Source organism: Odontesthes bonariensis, chromosome 4 (assembly GCF_027942865.1).
Source record: "Odontesthes bonariensis isolate fOdoBon6 chromosome 4, fOdoBon6.hap1, whole genome shotgun sequence".
NCBI lineage: Eukaryota > Metazoa > Chordata > Actinopteri > Atheriniformes > Atherinopsidae > Odontesthes > Odontesthes bonariensis.
In genome coordinates this window covers 35,460,597-35,475,017 of record NC_134509.1, presented here as the reverse complement: position 1 = coordinate 35,475,017, position 14,421 = coordinate 35,460,597, and the positions used below count along the sequence as shown (strand labels likewise).

The 14,421-nt window shown below is 39.8% G+C and overlaps 1 protein-coding gene across 1 annotated transcript in view; it reads right to left on the bottom strand.

Annotated features, from left to right (window-relative positions):
* Positions 1-896: 896 nt before the first annotated feature.
* The window catches only part of LOC142379034 (sarcoplasmic/endoplasmic reticulum calcium ATPase 2), a 39,134-nt gene continuing 25,609 nt past the window's right edge, over positions 897-14,421 (bottom strand). Inside the window, exons 17-24 of the mRNA XM_075464104.1 lie at positions 12,835-13,073; positions 11,589-11,809; positions 11,229-11,431; positions 10,865-10,950; positions 10,075-10,208; positions 5,018-5,135; positions 4,524-4,658; positions 897-4,407 (exon numbers count right to left, since the gene is read on the bottom strand). Of these exons, the coding sequence (XP_075320219.1) occupies positions 4,222-4,407; positions 4,524-4,658; positions 5,018-5,135; positions 10,075-10,208; positions 10,865-10,950; positions 11,229-11,431; positions 11,589-11,809; positions 12,835-13,073 (1,322 nt within the window). The 3' untranslated portion in view covers positions 897-4,221. The remainder of the gene's footprint in view (positions 4,408-4,523; positions 4,659-5,017; positions 5,136-10,074; positions 10,209-10,864; positions 10,951-11,228; positions 11,432-11,588; positions 11,810-12,834; positions 13,074-14,421) is intronic.

The following is a 14,421-nucleotide window of genomic DNA, read 5'->3' as shown; positions in this document are numbered from 1 at the left end:
ATTTATCTGCACTTTATGTCATATACTAGTCTATGTGTAAATTTTTATCTTTAGTGTAAATTTTAGTTTATGTCTTAGTTACGTGTCAACTTTAGCTTTCTGCACATTTGGAGTCTGGGGAAACGCAATTTCAGTCACTGTGTAATGTACTGTTGCATAGAAGATTGACAATAAAGTTCACTATGACTATGACTTACCCCTGTGGTTACATCAGCTATTCATAATAATGGTTGTTGCAGTAATGTCTGAGAGATCGGAAATCATGGGTGTCCAGCTTGCTCCATTGCCCTTTACACACTAAAATTTGTCCTTTATCCCTTGAATGGTTTAATGATATTCTGCACTGTAGAGGGAGAAATATGCAAATGCTTTAAAAATCTTTTTTCAAGACACATCGTTTGAATAGAGTACAATGATTTTCTCAAAAATTTGTTGAAAGTTTTTTTTTTTTAAACCTGGACCTTATTTCTGGCATAAAATACGTTCATCTACCCAGCGATAACAGTTTGGTGAAAGTCGGCGTCCTTCGGACGATATTTAGATCCGCGTGTATCCATATAACGGGAGTGAACGGGCGCATCACCAAAAATAAGGTCCAGGTTTAAAAAACAAACAAACGAACTTCTTCTTTAAAGATGCCCCATTTAGATTCTAAATTTATTAAACTTATTATTTTTCTTGAAAACAAATTTGACATAAATTATGGAATGTACAGACACAACATAGATTTGAATATATATGTATATTTTTTATTGTTTGTTCCCCATAATTCAACACAACACCCCCTAACAGCAGAATGAACCGAAAAAAGTGAAAAACTAAATCTTGAAAATGTTGCTTCAGTGTAAATGTTGTAGGTGTTGAGGAAGAGCAGCAAAACATTCTTAACAACCCTATTATATTTCCTCAGTTTAATCTTTATTTAAACAGGTGAGTCAGTCATGAGCAGTTTGCAACATTGTGATAATCCTACAACACTCCCTCTCTTTAGAACATGAGCATCAACTAATAAAAATAAAGAAGTGTAAACAAACTTATTACGATGTTTTTTTAAATAATGACAAAGCATTCCTCTTTAAAGCACAATGAAGTATTGATAAATACTACAAATGAAAAAAATACTGCTGCAAAAACGACGTGTTTATTCTGCTTTAACAGTATAAAATGTGATTTTTTATTTTCAGACTATAAAATAAAAAAAAGCACTAAACCAACAAAAAAAACTATTTTATGGTTTTCAATAAATAATGAGTTGTCACGTAACTAAAACAAATACAGAGCAAACAAAACTAAAAAACATTTTTTGTATCAAAGGAATGTTATTTGGGCAAAAGAAAGGGTATTTTTAGGGCAACATTTTGACGAAATATTTTGTAAAGAATTCTGGATTGAGAAATTGGGAATAATAGATTATATATCTAATACAGTGACTACTTTACAAGAAAATCCCTTAAGAGAACTTCTGTTGAGCTGAACTGAAAAAAAGTGAAGTTATACAAAAACATGTCATTAACATAATAATAACCTCTGGAGATTGAACCTGGCGTGAGACTAATGTCAGCCATCAGGTGGTGTTAGCTAAAGTGAGATAGAGGAGACATAACCTCAGCTTTACTGCACAATGCTCAGAGTAGAGTAAACAAACACAAGCCTTACATTAGCATTACATGTAGCCAAACTTACTGTGACATTTTCTTTTACAGTAAATTATACTCATCTCAAAATATTCAGACTTTTTTCCAAAACAGCCCCCCATTGATATACATATCAATCAACATTTTAAGAAATAACAAATTCATGTCATTCATCCTGGTGTAAAGGCTGAAATACAGCTTCAGCCCATCTGTGAAGCCTCACTATATCTGAGGAACCACCAGTCTTCACTTAAGACTTTCTTAGTGTCATTAACAATAAACACAAAATACTATAGATCTAACAGAACAAAGGTTATATTGTAGTTTACTCAGGACCCTGACACAGTCTAAGTTTAAGTGAATTCCTTTGAGAACCCACCAAGCTTTACATCACCTGCACATTTCTGCAGGATCAATAATTATATGACAAACTCAGGCTAAACTTCCACTTCAAAACAAGTTAAAATAGAAATGTGTGGCTTGTATTCTTAAATGGTCTACTAACAGTTTTTACAGGTTAGATGCTTCTCTTAGTGTCAAGCAAATTATTCAGAAGAAGGCTGTTAGAGCAATGATAATGAATATTTTTGCTGTGGAGCATAAAGACTGTTGAAAGCACCAGAGCTCAAAGATCTACTGACTCAGGTCAGATAGTGGAGCCCAGAGTTCAAACTAGACACGGTGAAGCAGCTTTTAGCTGTTATGCTGCACACAACTGGAACAAACTACCAGCAGAACTGAAATCAGCCCCAACTGTAAGCACTTTTAAATCCAGGTTAAAAACATTTCTCTTTCGGTGCGCTTATGGTTGAGTTTATATCTTTCTTTTTCCCCTCTTCTTTGATTGCTTTTAACTGTGTTTTTAATTTTTATTCTATTTTTCTTCTCTTTAAATTGCTGCTTTATGCTGTTCTTTGAAATGCCTTGTCTTTATGTAAAGCACATTGAGTTGCCTGTGGTATGAAATGCGCTATATAAAAAAAGATGCCTTGCCTTGCTGGAGGATTCTGTTGTATATGTATATATCAGGTCTCATTACTTGTGACTGGGCACATATTACTGTTGTACGGTAATTAAGTACGGATGTAAAGATGGTACGTGCATTTGTGTGTATAGTCCACAAAATTTCCAAGCAAACACATTCTTCTTAAAGGGGCTATGTGTAGCATTTTACCACCATTTAAGCCACAACTTGTTCTTTGCAGAAACTGTATGTATGAGATCTTTCTATGATAAGATCAAACTGAAGAGTAAAAGTAGGTTTGTTAAAATGGTTTGCACCACACAAAATATATAATTCTATGTAGAGATTAGCTCAGGTAAATATGATGAAACATTTAGACTAAGTTCGTGCTGCAAAGACGAAGAGTTGCTAAGCTAACCTAGCTACCAGACGAAATATTAGACTGCTTATATTTAAACTGTTATGACAGAAAAGAAAAAAAAACAATAAGTACCACACAGAAACCCACTTGCTATTTAAATAATATCAAACTAAGAAGTAATAAAAAGTTGTAAAAATTCACTGTTGAAAAAAATCAGCCTAAATTAACTTAAACTACATGAATACGATAAACTAAAGACACATACACCTCTGACTTCCTGTTGTTTTTACTAGCCAGTATCATAGATGTTTCCAAGCAACTTGTTTTCAGATATTTCATTGGTATAACCTGAGTTAGTACATCACTTGTTTGAAGCTAGTCAGTGGTTCCTGAGAACTTGGAAGGATTACAAACAAATGGGCCGGTTTAAATCCAGTCCAGGTCTTTTAAAAAGACGAACACTCACAAAATCAAACCCTTTGGAATAGAAATACAAAAACGAAAGAAAATAAGACCAAAAATTTCGAAGGGGAAAAAAATACGAGTGATTGGTATTGTTTTTTTTTGTGTGTTTCTGGGAAATTTTGGCTGGATATCTAAATGCTGACTGATTTTATAACATAAAAGCAATTATACTGAAAGTGTTGAATCTTTATGTTTATTTCAGTGCCATTATTCATCTGTTTTAATTGGCTTTAATCCATTTTACTTACTCTAAACAAGTACATAACTTCAGCATGCTAGTAAGCTAAGGATAATTGAAAGTATTAGTAATGTTATATGCAGCCGTACACAATTCAGCATGTAGGGGTCTATAGTGGTATTTTGTCAACCATATTTCACTTTATCGAAAGTGTTAAAATGAATAGATCAATCAACAGATCAATATTGGCAGCCAACAAAAGGAAATGATAGGTAGTTGTTCAGTGTAAGTGAGCAAGGTGAATGAACAGTTGTGATCTTAGCACAGAAAAATGGCTACACATAGCACCTTCATTACTGAGGAAATCATCATTTAAAACAACCTTACAACCTTACATATTTTGTATTTTTCTTTTTCTGATTGTCTGTTGGCAAAAATGTTCACTCCTTCTTCTGAACATTGCTGTTACACTACTCAGAAAAAATATATATTTTGCTTCCACATACCCTCAGCCTCATGCATTCCACCCCCCAACACCTGCTTTTTTTTTGTTTGTTTCTTCTTCCATTTATGTGTTTCAGTGTTTCCCTTGCAGCCCACCCATCTTCTCTTTCTTCCATCACTCCCAGAAGATGTTGGTGATATCAGAGTCCAGACTGAAGATCCAGATCAGTAGCGGTGCAGAAATCAGGACGAATGACCAGGACACACCCTTGACTGAATGACATAGCCTCGAAATCGCTGCACTAACAAATCCCAAGTTGGCCCCTGACCTCTGCAGCTCCTCCTCCTCCTCTTCGACTGTCTTTTTTGTAAAATGGAATTCAGCAAAAGGCAGGAATATGACAGGATTAGATTAAATATATTTAATTGTGCAATAACCTGCTGTGTATTTACCACACCCCAGCAATCCCTTCTTACCTGGATCTGGCTACCTGGCTCGATATAGTTGCGGGCTAGGAACTTGAGGGCCTCATCCATCAAGATAACAGGAAGTGACATCTTCAGCACCACCACCCACTGAGTCCATGACAAAGGTCGTATTTGGAAAACCACCTGAGGTAACAAGCACCCACAGCACGATACTGGTGATTTTGGGGTATTTTATCTGCTCATGTGTATTCACCAAAAATGACTCGATAATATTGAGTTCTATGACTGCGTGTTCTGATTGTCCCATATGGGTATAGATTAGATTAGATTAGATTGTACTTTATTTATCCCACAACGGGGAAATTCACTTGTCACAGCAGCAAAAACAGACATGAAACAAGAAATTAAAAAAGATAAAACATTTTTTTAAAAGAGAAAAAGCAAGTACTAAAAAGTAAAAAAAAAAAAAAAAAAAATGCTCTTTCATAAAAATACCAGTGGGTAACCTTTCATAGACATAGAGTGTATGTATGAATCCTTACCGGCAGTGGGTCAACATATAGAATGAGAAAGTGTAGGGCCATAGAGAGACAGATGGCCCCAACCAGCCAGGGGTTTGACCAGGGAGGCATTTTTAACAGGGACTGATTCTCTGAAAGACTGGACAGAAAAAGAAAGAAGTCACGTTAATTGTAGACAGTGCAACTAACATCTCTCACCTGAGGGGAATACTTCAAATAATCTTCAATACAGCAGCCGTTGCTTATGTAAGCTGGCTTAACAAAACCTAAAATTCTTGAGGTAACGGGTACCACAATAGTAATTTATCAACTTTCGTTGTTAAACAGGTTTTCCTCCTGAGGCTTGCTGAGCCGCTGTGACAGTACTTGGTTAATAGTGGGTGAGCATATGCATGCCAGGGCCAAATGCAGGCTAGGGGCCTGACATCTACCATTGGGCCAGACAGGGCTAACCGATGTATAAGGGGGTCATCGCTCTGTTGGTTGAGATGGGGACACTTGCTGCTTGAGAACAAGGTAGCTAAGGAGCCAACACACATACTACACTGCACTGTACAAAGTACTGGGCATGGCTGTGTGACTGTATCCAGATCTGCAGCTGGATCTGCTGTGATTGGTACTTTTTTTTTTTTTTAATGCCTTTAAAAGGTAGGGTAGGAGATCCTGGATTTTGAGTCCAGCGAAGCTGCATTTTGAAAATACGCAGGTAAAAAGTCCCAACCCTTTTCTTCACTTTCCCTCCAAAGGCACGCCTCTAGAGTACATGAACGCGCACGAACACGAAGGTGCACGAGCGCTGTTCTGACAGCAAGCACGGATCGTTGCCGTATTTAGTATATGCTAACTATACGTTTAATAATGCTAGGTGCTAGCCAAGATGGCTCTAGTTTAGCTTCCTACCAAGCTTCTGGACGCGTAATGCGTTCACGGAGCAGGGTACGCGCACAGGGGGAAAAGGTAAGGTAAGGTGACTTTATTTATACCCGAAGGTAGATTTGTCCTCCGCTTTTAACCCATCCAGGTTGGCACCTGCTGACACACACATGCACATGCACAGGGTCACACACTTAGAGACAGATGCCAACCTGGAGCGGTGGGCAGCCATGAAGCGCCCGGGGAGCATGGGGGTACGGTGCCTTGCTCAAGGGCACCTCAGCTGTGACAAGGAGGTGGACTGACACCCCTCCAGCTATCAGTTCCACCAATCTTTTTTTTTTTTTTGAGTGGCGAGAGTGGGAATTGAACCGCCAACCTTCAGTTTATTGGACGACCGACTCTAACCACTGAGCCACGGCCGCCCCCGGAGTGGGAGAGAGGAGCAGATTGCAGTTTGATAGACGATCAGAATCCAATTATTGTTAACGGTCCATTCAGTATGATTGGATAGTGTTTTTCCTAGATTGTACGTTCTAGAGGCCACTAAAACTTTTCATATTTGTGTCAAAACTTTTAATTAATTGGTTGCAATGGGGGTGTGAAGAGTATTTCAAGCAAATATGTAAAAAAATGCTCCAGAAAAAGATCCCCTACCCCACCTTTAATTATAGGACAGTTGGAGAGAGACAGGAAGCAGGGGGCAGAGAGAGGGGGGAAGACATGCAGCAAAGGGCCGCTCGGTGCGGGACTCGAACTGGGGCCAGCTGCAGCGAGGACTATAGCCTCTGTACATGGGGCGGCTGCTTAAAGGAGAAGTTCACTATTTAAGACCTTGAGTCCCAGTTCCAGCTTGTTTATCAAGAATAAGAAATGAGGAGACCATTTTCACAACAATAGCTCATTTCTATCCATTTTGGCTGTTTTCGCTGGTCCATCCTGCTGCTACAGATAGGGTTCCATTGGGCACTCTGTTCAATGTCCTTAAAACAATACTAATGTTAATTTTAAAGAAAAGGTCAACTCACCGGGTGGTTAGTGGTATTAAAAAAAAAAATGTCGGCGCATTTTATGGTTTTCCATCCGTGTAATCCGTGTTCTTTGCTGTTCAGGAACTATTTTTCATGCTAAATCACGACGCACGTAAACATCCGCTCTATTTTTGAGTCTGAGGCTCTAGCCCACTCCCGGCCACCAGATGGGAGTTTCACCCTGGCGCAGTGATCTGACAGTGAAAGTGAAAGTGAAAAGTCTTCCAAACGGAATACAATTGGATTACAAAATGCTAAATAAAGCAAGAAATAACTTTTATTTCGCAACGCAATTTTTTTTGGGACACACAGGAACATCCACGAACCACCCGGTGAGTTGACCTTTTCTTTAAAATTGACATTAGTATTGTTTTAAGGACATTGAACAGAGTGCCCAATGGAACCCTGTCTGTAGCAGCAGGATGGACCAGCGAAAACAGCCAAAATGGATAGAAATGAGCTATTGTTGTGAAAATGGTCTCCTCATTTCTTATTCTTGATAAACAAGCTGGAACTGGAACTCAAGGTCTTAAATAGTGAACTTCTCCTTTAACCCGCTACGCCACTGACCGCCCCAATGAAAATAGCTTTTTGAGCCAGATCTTTAGGCCTGAGGCTACATGCATGTGGTGGTTTAAAGATAGATCAAGCTCTTTTCAGCTAATGATGTATATATTGTGTTTAAACATACAAATATGTTTAAATATGTTCGTCTGAAATCATCTGAAATCGTCTGAAATCGAGCTTCTGCAATGTCTCGATCATCGCATCCAGACATTGCTGTTGGAAGTCAAATAAGACTCAAACTGGCGTTGGAGCTCTGAACATGCTCCACTGTTCCCATCCAGTACGTAGAAGAGGAAGCCGGTAACAACAAAGAATAACCACAAGGTATTATCAGTGATCCTGAAACATCCCATAGTTAAGCTGCTATAGGCCTAGACTGCTGGGGGAGCTCATCTGTCACACCTTTCCTCACTTTACTCTCTTTATGTATATGTGATATTATTGTGGTCATTAACTCGTGTTTCCCTGTTCCAACAGATATCCTTTGAATGGTGTTACAGTGCCCCCCCCCTTTCTGTCTTCTCAAACCCCAGCTGGTCGAGGCGGATGGCCACCCTTCCTGAGTCTGGTTCTGCCAGAGGTTTCTTCCTGTTAAAAGGGAGTCGTTTCTCTCCACAGTCGCCTCAGGCACGCTCAGGCCGGGAGATTGGACCGAAAAACAAAAAGTTTTCAGTGCAATCTGTTGGTTTTCTTAGCTAGGAAATTGTTTTTGAATTGGCTCTATATGAACGAATTGGATTATTTTATGAATTATGATTATTATTAATTAATTGAATTCCAATTGGCTTGAATTGGACTTACTATCTAAGTGCCTTGAGATGACATTTGTTGTATTTGGCGCTATATAAATAAAAATGAATTGAATTGAATTGAATTACAAACATCTTTTTGTGAAAACAGTGAAATGTGAGCGTATATCAATATAGCTGGATTCCCAATAACGCTGCAAGTTGAAGTGTAACCGTAGCTCCACTAAAAGTACATGTAAAAATACTACATATGTGTTAATTTTACTCTGTCCCACTCTCATTATATTTGCCAGGTGCTGCTCTTTGTTCACTTTGTCGCCCACTGAACTGACTGCGGTTGAATAGAATCATATAATAGAATACATAAATAAATAAATTTGAGAAAAACATGTCAGCAATAACTGTTAAAAATCCTTATGACCTGCAGCGCAGTGAGATAAGCGTCTCGCTGCAACTGCTCCTCTGTCCTGCCAGGATGCTGTGGAGAGGATGTTTTATTGTTCTACATAACAGAATATAATTTCCTCCTCATCCGTTGCTCCACCACAGCACTGAGAGGGTCCAGCCTTCTGCCTACAACAGAACCAGCCTTTGTCACCAGTTTGTCAAGGTGCCAACAGTTTTTGTCTGTAGTGCAACTCCCCCAGCAGACAGCAGCATAGAACAGTGCACTCTCAATGATAGTGTGATAAAACGCGCACATCATGTCACTGCAGACATTGAAGAACCTGAGCCGTCTCAGGAAGAAGAGATGGCTCTGGCCCCTCCTGTACACTGCGTCTATGTTGGCAGACCACTCCAGTTTATTATCCAGTACCACCCCCAGGTATTTGCAGGTCTGAACAGTCTATCTCCCCTCCATTAATGGAGACTGACTTAGTTTTGTTGTCATTGCCAACATCTCTATTGCTTCAGCTATAGGGGCAAACTCACCAGAAACAGCGCTATAAACACAAGTTCTGCATCTCTGCGTTGTCAAACTTGGTCTCCTCCTGTCCCAAACAAAAATTGACTGTGCGCTGTTTCGACTAATCGATTAGTCTTGCATGTCCCTAGTGAGTGAACATGTTTAGATTTACATAACCTATTCCCTAAAAGGATGATTTGTAGTTCAAAATAAAAATCCATGGTAGATCAGTCTTTTTATAATAGAATAGTCAAATCCCATTTTTTTGTCTTTCCCCCCACTCTTTAATTTAAAGTTTCCTCTTGCACTTTGTAGCTGAGATACAGGAGGTAACGGCTGAAATATTCCCCTATGAACACCTCCTTCAAAAAACCATTATGTTATGTATCATACGGTGAGGGGGTGCTCTTATAGTAGTGGGAAGACTCAAGCACACCACAGGTGTGTGGACGCTCCCTCATGGTTTAGTCACAAGCTGATGTGGACATCTCACACTATGTAGAATGCCACTATGTAGAACATGAACATTAACATCAAATAATAATACCTTAACATTAAAATTAGATTCCAATTTGTTTTGTTTAATCTTTATTGGAATCCATGATCACCTTTATGTGAGATAATTTTCTTCATTATAGTGCTGACAGGAAGACTCTTATGTTGTCAGGGGAAGGATGCCTCCACTTGCAAGGTAAGGGTTCAGATAACTGACACTTTTCACAAACTTTTACACAGCCATGACTATAATGCAGTGAAAATGAAGTTAAAAACTAAACAGCTTGTTGTTAAAAAAAGGGCACTTGCAGCCAGCACAGTGCATTCTTTAATAAATAGTGCCTTTCAGGTTAATCATTTTCCAAGTTGAATTCTTACGGAGGCCTACCACTGAAGTGGATGAAATACAACGGCTGATGTATCTGTCAATGTTTGGAATGATTGTTCTGTTCTTACCTGTTCAAGGCGTTGCACATTTCTATGGTAACCAGCACAGACAGAGCCATAGTCATGGGATACGGAGACTCAAAGACTGAACACTGCACACCAGCAAACTCAACATGGCCTTCACTGCACTGTAGATAATGGGACTGTGGTGGAAAAAAATCGGTATATAACAATACTATGTTATATCACATACAATTTATTGTACAATTCTAAACATCTTTAATGGTTCCATCAAATTCTCTGGATTAATCAACAGATTTTGTGTGTTACTATTTAGCAAGTACTATTCTATTCAACTTGTATATAACATAAATAATAACAGAAAGTCTCTTCAACTTTGAAAGTCTTGAGCAATCATATGAGCAATATAAATTGAGACTGGATTACCGTGGGGTAAATAACCCTGAAAGAAATAGGTTTCACATACTTAGAAATGGATTTCTTCATAACCCAACCAATAATTTCAACTATGAAAAGAAACCAGAATATTTTTTATCCCTTGTTTTCTAGTTTCATTGCCAATAATAACTTTCTAAAGCACCCATCAAAACTTTTTTTTTTTTTTTTTTTTTTTTTTTTTTTTTTTTTTAAATCAGACCTGATAACTGACCTGTAATATGCTTAAACTGCTGTGTACTGACAGCTTGCATTCAATGACCCAAAATGTGTTATGAACTTACAAGTTAAATTTGGGAGAGAGAGAGACGCACAATCATTCTTACTGTATGTATCTTTGCGAACAAACCAGCCTGTATAAATATCAAACAACTCTAATCTTGCAGAAGAAACAAAAGTTTACCAGCTGATAGAAAGAAAGTTTTGGTCCATCGTGAGCTGCCATAAACCACCAGGCAGCAGCTCCAACAGTGGCTGCTCCCACGTAACCTAAAAAACACAGAACTTGTTCAGTGGTAAGAAACTGATTCTTGGGAGATGTGGTGCATTGTGAAAGGTCAGCAGTATTTAGGCTACAGTTACTCTCAAAGACAATGCAGAAAATAGAAATGTTAAGCCCTCATGCACAACAGTTTTTATTCAAATTGGTGAGATGCTACAATGATTAATAACAGCCTTAAGTGTGGCAGAAAATGATATTCAGAACATTAAACCAGTGAGCCATTTCTAATCTAAAATATGCATGTGATAATATCACCGTTACTCACATCCAATGATGAGGTAGCGACAGAACAACCATCTGGAGATCAGTGGCTCTTTGGGAGAGCGGGGAGGACGAGACATGATGTCCAGGTCTGGGGGGTTGAAGCCTAGAGCGGTTGCTGGGAAACCATCAGTTACCAGGTTGACCCATAGCAGCTGAACTGGGATCAGCGCTTCAGGCATGCCCAGTGCCGCTGTTAGGAAAATACTGAAAAGGACACAGGAAAGAGGAGGGGACAGCCTGAGCTTGTTTATATAAAATATATGTGTCTCTCATTTTCTAACAAATTAGAACCACACTTACAAGAGCCAAGCTTTTAGGCTCAATTTTCTGTATTCACTTGCTTATTGTACTACCCACTCACCAGACCACCTCTCCTATGTTGGATGATATCAGATATCTGATGAATTGTTTCATGTTGTTGTAAATGGCTCTCCCTTCCTCCACAGCAGCCACAATTGTGGAGAAGTTATCATCAGCCAAGATCATCTCCGAGGCAGACTTGGCCACTGCTGTGCCACTGCCCATCGCAATACCAATTTCTGCCTTCTTCAGCGCTGGAGCATCATTGACCCCATCACCTGTCTAAACCAGTGAAAGAGGGGATGGAAAGAAGTGCAGTAACGATTGAAATTGGACATCTTTGGAATTATCATGATATCTGCAAAGACTGCTCATGCAATGAGTGGCTGTTCTACACAGATCTTACCAGGTGCACAATGTGCAGTTAAGAAAGAGGTGAACAAGAAAAACACTATCTTCAGAGTAAAACCCAGCACCAAGATAAAAACCTAAATCTAGCTCTGAAACGTAGAGAAGGAAGCATTTTCTTCTCTTTACTATTTTTGTCTTCATGCTTTTAGATTTGGGTGAACAATGACATTGAAATTTTTAATAAAGTTTAACAGGATGATGTCAGGGTAGAAGTCTGTGACCGATAGCTTAGAAGATGTTGGTTGGTGCAACATCACAATCACTCAATACTTGTAAACAAAAGAAGGTCTGTGTCCTGACCATAACCTAGGTGATACTTTTTTGGACCAACAATACAACACAAAACAAAAACAAACAAACAAACAAACAAACAAACAAACAAACAAAAGAAAATGTAGGATTGCTAGAAGTGCCAGTTTGGATTAGGTTCAACTTGCTGATATTCTGAAAAAAATAAGTCACTGTACATCTTTGTTCCGAGCATCAGTTTAATGTAGTTTAAGGCACTCCTGTTTTTTTTCTGAACTTATGTGAAAGAGCACAAAGTGAGGAGGCAAGCTCCCTACAATTACCAAAATGTTCATCTCCTTTTCTCTGCTGTTCAATGTTTTTCAACTATCAACTTTGTTGTCACTACACAAACTTGTCTAAAGCATTTTCTCTATAGGGAGATTTTCCTTTAAGGATATCAAGTGTATGTCATATTAAGAATAACTGTGGGTCTATTATGCCTGAAGCTGTCTTTGTGCACCACTGCAAGTGTGTATAATCAGACCCTTAGCTGGTCTCGTTGGTCAAAATTTTCCCACTGACTGAGCAAATGACTGCTGTTGTGTTGATTATCAAAATGCTACATGATACAGCTTTAAAAAGCAAATACAAGCCTACACTCTCACCATGGCAGTGATGTCATTCAGACTCTGCAGATACTCCACTATGCGGCTCTTGTGAGCTGGTTCCACACGGGCAAAGCATCGTGCTGTCCGACAGGCCTGGCGCTGCAGGTGAGGCGGCAGCTCGTCAAACTCACGCCCTGTCAGCCCCCCAATGGCCCCTGCACCCTCCTGCTCCTCCTCCTGCTCTGTGATGATGCCCACCCTCCTGCAGATTGATAAAGCTGTCCCTTTGTTGTCACCTAGAGGAAAACAGAAGGGTGAGCTGTCACATCAATGATCTTGTTTTATTGTCCAAAAAGAAAGGAACTATCCATCCATCCATCCATTATCTATACCGCTGAATCCGTCGATCGGGTCGCGGGTGGGCTGGAGCCTATCCCAGCAGTCAATGGGCGAGAGGCGGGGTACACCCTGGACAGGCCGCCAGTCCATCGCAGGGCCACATAGAGACATACGAGACAAACAACCATGCACGCTCACACTCACTCCTAAGGACAATTTAGAGATGCCAATCAACCTAACATGCATGATTTTTTGGACAGTGGGAGGAAGCCGGAGTACCCGGAGAGAACCCACGCATACACGGGGAGAACATGCAAACTCCACACAGAAAGGCCCCAGCTGGGTGTTGAACCTGGAACCATCTTGCTGTGAGGCAACGGTGCTAACCACCACACCACCGTGCAGCCCAGAAAGGAACTAAAGAAACTCTTTTTGACAGATTCACTAAAGACTGACACAAACCCTTTTTCAGGATGTATTAAAGGTAGGGTAGGAGACCCTGGATTTTGAGTCCAGCGAAGCTGCATTTTGAAAATACACAGGTAAAAAGTCCCAACCCTTTTCTTCACTTTACCCCCGAAGGCACGCCTCTAGAGTACATGAACACGCACGAGCACGAAGGTGCACGAGCGCTGTTCTGACAGCAAGCATCGATCGTTGCCGTATTTAGTATTTAGTTTATGCTAACTATACGTTTAATAATGCTAGGTGCTAGCCAAGCTGGCTCTAGTTTAGCTTCCTCCAAAGCTTCTGGACGCGTAATTCGTTCACGGAGCAGGGTACGCGCACAAGGGTAAGGAGAGGGAGGGAGGAGCAGATTGCAGTTTGATAGACGGCATCAGAATTCAATCATTGTGAACGGTCCGTTCACAATGATTGGACAGTGTTTTTCCTAGATTGTACGTTCTCGAGGCCACTAAAACGTTTCATATTTGTGTCAAAACTTTTAATTAATTGGTTGCAATGGGGGTGTGAAGAGTATTTCAAGCAATATGTAAAAAAATGTTCCAGAAAAAGATCCCCTACCCCACCTTTAAGTAGGAACAGTAATAAATGATTACTTAAAAGGCTTACACACAGTAATATGTTCAGCTGGCCCTGTTGCATGCACAGTCATGGGAGTTTCCCTTTCAAGTGACAGAGTAGAGAGATAAATAATGAATAAGTAAGGAGTGGCTGTAGCTCAGGAAGAAGGGCATTCACCTACTAATCAGAAGGTCAATGGTTTGACTCCAGGCTTGTCTGGGCCACATGTCTAAGTGCCTTTGGGCAAGACACCGGACCCCACGTCACCTTTGTCCATCT